General features: G+C 53.3%; 1 protein-coding gene across 3 annotated transcripts; it reads right to left on the reverse strand.

Moving 5' to 3' along the window:
- Window positions 1-472: 472 nt before the first annotated feature.
- Window positions 473-8,183, reverse strand: Rsad1 (radical S-adenosyl methionine domain containing 1). 3 transcript variants are annotated; one of them, XM_051158336.1, is made up of 9 exons: window positions 7,755-8,182; window positions 7,168-7,301; window positions 6,858-7,062; window positions 3,828-3,950; window positions 3,580-3,643; window positions 3,018-3,165; window positions 2,425-2,479; window positions 889-992; window positions 473-635 (listed from the first exon to the last, which is right to left on the reverse strand). In XM_051158336.1, exons 1-9 carry the CDS (start codon window positions 8,061-8,063, stop codon window positions 518-520), a joined length of 1,260 nt encoding a protein of 419 aa, XP_051014293.1. In that variant the 5' UTR covers window positions 8,064-8,182; the 3' UTR covers window positions 473-517. The 3 variants fall into 3 exon arrangements, with proteins under 3 accessions (XP_051014293.1, XP_051014291.1, XP_051014292.1); XM_051158334.1 differs by having other exon boundaries at window positions 3,828-4,193; window positions 7,755-8,181; XM_051158335.1 differs by lacking the exon at window positions 889-992 and having other exon boundaries at window positions 3,828-4,193; window positions 7,755-8,183.
- Window positions 8,184-8,586: the final 403 nt, after the last annotated feature.

Consider the following 8,586-nt stretch of genomic DNA (forward strand, 5'->3'; position numbering starts at 1 on the left):
GTTGTGCATGGCCATGTGGTGGCTGCTGGGAATTGAACCCTGATCCTCTGGAAGAGCAAACCATGCTCTGACCACTGAGCCATCTCTCCAGCCCCTCAAATGGCTTTGCAAATATCTCATTCCTATTATTTCTTCTTGTTTACAATATCTGGAGGAGACTTAGTCCCACTGAATCATACAAGCTAACTCAAGGCTTCGCTCTAGAATAAGGGAGGCTTCTCTGAGGGACACAGTTCCCTGGAGAAAGATTTCTGATTGTTCCTTGTTATTTGGTGTTCAGTGTACACAACAAATACCAGTGTGCGGTGAGTGTATCCTAGTCAGGGCACACATGCTGATCTGTGACTCCTGGGATGCTGTGTGGAACAGCAATCCCTGGACCAGTGATGTCCTTCCACCCAATTCACCATAGTCATTCAGAGCAGAGAGGACACCTGCAGGCAAAGGAGAGATGCCCCCACGTTCACTCAGCCCTCCAAGTCTGACAGTTGTTGCCCTACGATGCAGGAACGTCAGGTCATCCTCCTGTCACAGGTGACGGAGTCCTGTGCTGCCAGGCCTCTTGGAGTTGAGGCAGGAGAGTCAATAACAGCGAGTCCAGCACAGCTAGACCCTCCCAGGAACACCGGAGACCCCTGAAAACCAAGAGGCCTGGATGTGACTCTTATTTTACCACATTAAGGCCCACTCCAGCGCATGCACCCCTGGGACCTCACAGACCGTTCTCTTCTGGTCTGTCCTGTTTCTGTCACACTTTGAAGAGGAGGGACACATCTAATTGTGGTACAGACATTATGGCAGCCCCCCCCCCCCAAGCCCAACGCCCAAATCTGTAGTCAGGGCTCCTGGGGACAGCTAAACCCACTCTGCACAATATTTCCAACACACCTGTGGTCCAGCAGCAACAGACCCCGTGCTAGCAGCTCCTTCACCTCCCTGCCGGCTCCAAACACATCCCACAGGGTCAGCTGGGGCTCAAACTGCTGCCAGTGCTAGGAAGCCAGAAGAATCAGGCTAGTGAGCTGGCGAAGGGCTCGTGGCTGGATACAGAAACGGGGTCAGGGAGAGCCTAGCACGGTGTCTCAGCGGCGATGCTCATCAGCACCGGACGTGTCGATGGGCCAGAGGCAAAGTGGGTACCTTCATTCTTACTGCATGTGGAGGCCCAGACCCAGCTTCTAGTGAAGACAAGTCTCTTCCTCTTCTGCTCTCGCCCACTGTCCTTTCACGTGGGCAGTGCCAGCATCAGGGATTCACAGCCCCAGCTCCATCCACAGTGACTGGATCTGATCAGTCACTATCTATTACACTTCCCTTCTGAGGCTTCAGTGCACAGAGGAGCATACGGGGGACACTGTATATATGCCATGTGTGGTGGCACATGCTTTTGTTTGTTTTTGTTTTTGTTTTTCGAGACAGGGTGTCTCTGTGTAGCCTTGGCTGTCCTAGACTCACTTTGTAGACCAGGCTGGCCTCGAACTCACATCGATCCGCCTGCCTCTGCCTCCCAATTGCTGGGATTAAAGGTGCGTGCCACGACGCCCAGCTGGCACATGCTTTTAATCCTAGTACTTAGGAGGCAGAGGCAGACGTAGCTCTGTGAGTTTGAGGATTGCCTGGTCAAGAGAGAGGTCAAGAGAGTGGGGGTCAGGGGGGTAACTATATATGGGACTGGGATGAGGGCTCTTGCTGTGAAAGTATGAGGACCTGAGTTCAAATCCCCCCAAACCCATGTAAAAAGCTAGTCATGGTCGTCGAGTGTGCCTGTCACCCCAGCATTACCGGGTGGAGACAGTAGGATGAGAGGAGTATTCTGGCTGCCAGCCAGGCTCCAAGTCCAGAGAGAGACTTTGTCTATAGAGAAATAGGCAAACAGTGATAGAGCAGGACACCTGACAATCTTCTACGGGCTCTGCATACACACAAATGAATGTAAACGTACTTGAGTACATTGACATGTATGTACACGCGTGTGTACATGTGCATATGTACACACAACACAACATGCACATAAATATTTGGATTTCATGTTAAATAGCTCAGTGGTAGAGCACTTGCCCAGCACAGAGCATCACAAAGCTCTAGGTGCAATCTTTAGTATTGTTTACAAAATTAGAAAAAAAAAAAAAAAAAAAAGGAAACCCTTTACCTAGTTGAGTCTTTCACATAGCTGCGAAGGTCAAAGTTCATAGGGGGTGAAAGGATTTGCACTCAGGCCCAGACCCAGGGCGCTGCAGCCCTAGCTATGGGTCTAACCATCACACAGCACTGCCTTCTGCCTCTGTCCCCAGGCTTCAGCTGGCCAGGGCCAACCTCCAGCTGCCAACCCAGAGGAGGGAGGGAGGGAGGGAGGAGGCTCTGGGAAGTGACTGGTTCTCTCTTAGGAGGGGCTGAGAGTATCTGAGAAGGTCCCCCCTCCCTTACCTGGTGAGTGACCCCCACATCGGTGCGCAGCCCCATAGCCAAGACCTCCTCCAGCCTGAAAGACAATTATCATGGGACCTTAGAGACGAGAACCCACAATCTTTAAACCCAGTGCTGGGATGCAGCAGCGGTGTACTTAGAACTCATGTGGTGGGAGGCAGAGCGGGAGAGGCAAAGCAGGCAATAAAGATGTAGAAACAGAGCCGGGCGTCGTGGGCGCACGCCTTTAATCCCAGCACTCAGGAGACAGAGGCAGGCGGATCCCTGTGAGTTCGAGGCCAGCCTGGTCTACAAAGTGAGTCCAGGATGGCCAAGGCTACACAGAGAAACCCTGTCTCGAAAAACAAAACAAAACAAAACAAAACAAAAATTAAAAAAAGATGTAGAAACAGCTGGGGCCGCGGGGGGCGCACGCCTTTGATCCCAGCACACAGGCAGAGGCAGGCGGACCGCTGTGAATTCAGAGTTCCAGGACAGCCAAGGCTATTACACAGAGGAAACCCTATCTCGGGGAAAAAAATGTAGAAAGAAGGAGGGGCTTCTGGGGTACAGGAAACCCTGGGGGTTAGAGCCCTGTGTATTCAGGTACTCACAGCTCTAGTTTGCCCAGGGGGACGCATTTCCGGGTGCCATGACCGAACAGCATCACCTCTTTCATCCAGTTGTCTGGCTCCAGTGTCTGGATCCGTGCTTCCCGGGTGTGGCTTCCAGCTCCCTGGGGCACAAATTGTCCATGGGCTCCTGATGACATGGATAAACAAACCACCACACAGGCATTACTAGAAGCTAACATGGTGAATTATCAGCTTTGAACTCAGGGAGTTTTCCAAGGGTGGTCTCTGAAGCAACCACGACAACTGTAAACCATCAGGCCCTGCTGCAGCCCTGCCCGTGAGGAGTCCTGGAGGGAGGGCCCAGCACTGTGGGCGGCAACAAGTCCCCAGGGGCTTCTGTAGCTATGCCAGACTCAGAACCACAGCACCAACCCAGCTACAAAGAGGCCTGATGCTCCGCATTCCATGGTTCCACGGAGAGGCTTTGTGTACTCTGCATGAGGAAATGCAGCCTCTGAGTGGCTAAGCGAGCAGTCCAGGTTCACACAACCAGAATGTTCCTCTCCTGAATCATGCTTTCGGTTGTTCGCAATCCACTCACCAGGCCCAACACCAAGGTACTGACCGCACTGCCAATAAGTCCAGTTGTGAGTACTGAGCGCCCCCTGTGGGGGAAAAAGGGGGTCGTCAGCCCAGAAGGAGGCACTGAGGCCTTATTTATGTGGGAGAGGGGGGTGCATCATATTTAGAATGTCTCACCACCTCAGGTCTGAGAGAAGACTTCAGTACCCCGGTCATATCTCAGCCCACTAATTCTGTACCCCGAGTCATCATCAGCCCAGCACTCACGTTCCGTGCAAAGTTGGAGACCTCATACTGGCGAAAGCCAGCGTCTCGGAGGACTGTCCTCCCCTCCTGGTACATCTCAGCAGCCAGGTCCTGGTCAGGGGCTGGGAGGGTGCCCTGCTGCACCTGGGCAAAGAGTGAGGTGCCCCGTTCCAGGGTCAGCTGGTAGAGGGAGAGGTGGTCGTCGCAGTGGTGCAGCAGTTTCTGAAGCTGTCGAAGCCATGGCGCCACCTTTTGTGCTGGCAAGCCCAGCATCAAATCCACGGATACTCTGCCAGGGAAAAGGCGCCTGGCTTCTGCCAGAGTCTGCAAAGCGTCGCTGGCTGAGTGAGTCCGACCCAGCAGCTGCAGCTCAGTGTCATCCAAGGACTGGGGAGAGAGGGTCCGGTGTATAAATGCTGTCCCAGAGGGAGGCAGCAACACTCAGCCTTATTTGGGGGCCACAGATGCGAGGGACATGGGACAGACAGAAGGGAGTGAGAATGAAGGAGCAGTCAAGGCAGAGCCCAGAGCTGCTCCTCAACGAAGGGTGCATTTAACCCTTAATGCCTTCTCTTCTGTTTTGTGTTTTTATTTCTCTTTGAGACTTACTATGGTACTGACTGGACTGGAACTCACTAAGTGGCCCAGGTTAACCTTAAGCCTGTGGGGTAGCCTGCCTCTCTGCCTGCTGAGTGACAGGAGGAAGAGACCTGTGCCACAGTGCTCAGCCACTCGCTCTATTTGACAGATGGCAAAGCTAAGGCTCAGAGATAGTTAAGAGGTAACTGCAACTTCAGACTAGGAATTTAGGAGTGGCTGATTCTAACTCCAACAGGCTTTCCTCCCCTAATAGTGTCTATATTTATTACAAGATATTATTAGTATTTTATAATATTTATTCTGAAACAGATATATTTTGATTTTGTTATAAGAGCAAATATATCTAATATTTATTATGCTTATAATATGTTTATATTAATTATTTGGGGGAGCACAACAATGACCATAGAGAGGTCAAAGGTTAAATTGGAGGAGTAGGTTCTGTCCTTCCATCATGTAAGCTCTAATGGGAACTAGAACTCAGGTCCTCAGGCTTGGCCGCAAGTCGCCCTATCCACCGAGTCGCCTCCCTAGCCCTTCTTTTTAAATTTTGAATTAACTCAAGCCTGAAAGCTCAGTAAGAGCCCCTTTCTATCCACAACAAAATGTAACCACCACGTTCCAGAAGGACCAATTCCCTTGCTTCCTTTTGCGATGGGGGGGGGGGGGGTGTCTCATGAAAGAGCTCAGGCTGGTTTTGAGCTCGTGGCAATCCTGAATAGTGAGATGACAACTGTGTGCCACCACACCGAGACCCAAGGGTCTCTTAGTTTAGATTTACCTGTGTTTTCCTCATAACTAGGAGCCGGGTGTGATGGTGCACATCCCAATGCCTGGGGAGGTGGAGGCAGGTGGGAGTTCAAGAGTTCAAACCTGCTCACAGCTAGAGAATGAGTTAAAGGCCAGAGTGGGTTGTAAGATCTTGCCTTTAAAAAGAGAGAAGAGCTGCAGAGACAGCTCAGAAGAGCACTGTCTGCTCTTCCAGAGCCACCACTTGGTGGCTCACAACCATCTATATAGGGATCTGATGCCCTCTTCTGGCCTGCAAGGCGTACGTGCAGATAGGACACTCATACACACTAAATTAAATACATCTTAAAAAGAGAAAAAAGAAAAAACAAGAAAGGAAGCAGTTGGAGCAAGAACATCCAGACCCGGTGTGCCCCCTGCCAACCCTAGGCGAAGCGGTCCACTCCAGGCAATGGGGGTGAAGCATCAGAGGTCAACAGAGGTCAACCCAGGAGAGATTTCTCTTGAGTCATAAACACACCACACCTTCAGAGGCTCCCCAATGGGAGAAACCGCAAACTCCTACAGAAGCTGAAGGCTTTGGGTCCTGTTTGGCAGCCTGGTCTCCAGCCTCTCTCGTCACAGGGAATGACACAGCTGCCCCCAAACATGCAAAGTGCTTCCACATCCTGTGCCGTCTCCTCCCACACCCCCTTGCCTGGTAAACACCTGCTCTGTCTCACTCACGCATCATTTCCTCCAGGAAGACTTCCAGGATTTCATCAGGCTGGGTGGACCTCAGGCTGTATTCTAAGTCTTTCCCAGGGAGTATTTACCTGGCCGTGATCTGGCTGCCGCCTGCCTCCCTGTCTTCAATCATAGAACAAGCCCGGCCCTACGTGTTCTTCCCCTTCTTTCTTTGATGTCTGTATATGTGAATTGTGCCTGTGTGTACATGTGTTCACACGTGTGTGAGCGGGGGTAAGTGCGCGTGTGTGTGTGTGTGTGTGTGTGTGTGTGTAAACCTAAGGTTGATATTGGGGAGGTCTTCCTTAATTTTTTGCTACCTTATTCACCGATTCAAAACCATAGTTGGCTGATATGGTTAAGTCTAGCTAGCCAGTACTAAGGGAGGGGAGGGGAGGACCCGTTTATCCGTGCCGCCAAGTGCTGGGGGTGCAGGCAGGCCGACATACCCACCCAGCATTTGTGTGGGGGTTGAGGATCCAAACCCGTCCACACGTGCCCAATAAGATTGCTGCAAGTATGAGGCCAACCTGAGCTACAGTGTGAGTTTCTGTCTCAAGGCGATGACGGCGGCTGGTGATGCACCTGTCTGTAGAATGCTTGCCTAGCCCGCCCTGGGTTCAATCTCCATCACCACATAAACTGGGCATGGTGGCACATGCCTGTAATCCCAATACAACGATTGAGGCAGAAGAATCAGGAGCTCAGGGTCATCCTTGGCTACATAATCAAACTCGAGGCTAGCCTGAGCTACATGGTACCCTGTCTCAAAACAACAAAGGCAACAACAATACTAATGCCAAGGCTACCTCAGGAAGCCCATGGGCCAGTATAGCCACAGAGAAAACAGTAAGAAAAGTGCTGCTACTCAGCCTGTGTACTAGGCCCTGGTACTCAGAAATGTTTTTTCCAATGACTGACCCAAAACACCCTAAGGTCTGCCTGCACTTGGAGAGGGTGAGTGAGATAGGTCACCTGTAAACCAATGGACAGCCTGTTGACTCCTGCTGCTCCAAAAGCTGCCAGCTTGGGACCTGGGGCTGAAGTGGGGTTAGCCTCCAATGTGACTTCTGAATCTGCAGGTAGGTGGACTTCCTGCGCCACGGCCTCCAAGACAGCAGCCAGAGTGTGGGGACTGGCCAGACTTGGGGTTCCCCCACCAAAGAACACAGACTCCACCCTGGAGGAAGAGGATGGAGACATAAGTGAGGAAAGCCCCGGGGGATGCCCCCATGTCCTGTCCTCTCCCACCCCTAGACTTTGCCTTACTGTGCCCAGTACCGACCTTCGCACCCCGCTGAGCCGCAGCAGCGTCCGTGCCTCAGTCACCAGGCAGTTCCGCACGGCCCCCTCCTCCACGCCGCGGGGGATGTACTTATTGAAGTTGCAGTAGCTGCAACGCTTCTCGCAATAGGGCCACTGGGGACAAGGGTGCGTGTAGGAGCTGAGGCGGGGGCTCTGGGCTGCCCAGGACACTTCCAGGGCCACTGGGGACAAGGGTGCGTGTAGGAGCTGAGGCGGGGCTCTGGGCTGCCCAGGACACTTCCGGAGCTAACCTCACATAATCCCATTCCCTTTCTGAGGTTGGTCAAGTGTGGTTGCGACAACTAAGGCACTCTGCGCCCTTAAGCAGGTGGCGATGAGATTACTGTGCTCACTTCAGTATGACAAAACAGATTCCAAGGGGTCACCCAGCTGGAGAGCACCAGACTTGAGATCTTTGGCCCAAGACTTTTCCCGGTGGGTAGGACGTGGGGGACAGATGCTATGCCAGACGTGATGTAGGGGCATGGAAAGAGTGCAGGTGAACCAACAGCGGGACAAGTGCTAGCCACCGCGGCCACCTCCTTCTGCCCTCCCCCACCCACTCACGTGCACGTAAAGCGCCGCGCGCGTGCTCGCAGGCTCAGGACTCCGAGGCTGACCCCGGTTGTCCACACGGGGGCGCCTCTGGGCCGCCCTGGCTGCTGCCACCCATGTACTGGTCCGGACCCGGGAGAGACCCATGGCTCGCAAGGCGGCAGAAAGGAGAGATCCGAAACCTCGACGGCGAGTGCAGTAAAGGTGTGCCCGGGCTGGGCCGCGTGGGCCGCCCCGGCGGAAGTCAGAGGGGCTGCGTGACCTCATATTGCCTCTCCCGGCGCGGCTAGAGAGCCCTGGGCCTCGGGTCTGCGGCGCCATCTGCCGGACACTGGCGTACTCGCAGCCTATTCCTTCGCAAGCACACAGCCTGGGTGTCCTTTGCCAAGGACTTGGGGTGAGCTGAGGGCTTCTTAGCAACCTGTGTGTGCCAGAGCACTTTCTTGGCCCATGCAAGAACTCTTAGTTCCTTCAGTCTGTTGATTAGAATGTTGTGTACCTGGTTCAGATGTGAGCGCCGGGAGCGAGGTGCCTAAAATCAGGTCACGGTCTAACTGGCAGGAGAGAAACTAACCGAGTTGAGAGTTATTTCAGTCCTGGCTGTGAGCAGGTGGGCCCACAGGAGAGCAGGAGTCAGCGGAGGGCGGGGGGGGGGGGGGGGGGGGGGGAGCTCGTGGACTGGATAATGGAGAAAAAGAAAATCGTTGGAAGCGAAGGGCGGTGGCTCACACCTGGAATACCAGACTTCAGAGGCAGTGACAGGAGGATTTTGGGAGTCCCAAACCAGCCTGGGCTATAGTGTGAGCACCTGTCTCAAAGAAGCAAAAAAGAGGGGGACAGACAT

Source organism: Acomys russatus, chromosome 16 (genome assembly GCF_903995435.1).
Source record: "Acomys russatus chromosome 16, mAcoRus1.1, whole genome shotgun sequence".
Classification (NCBI taxonomy): domain Eukaryota; kingdom Metazoa; phylum Chordata; class Mammalia; order Rodentia; family Muridae; genus Acomys; species Acomys russatus.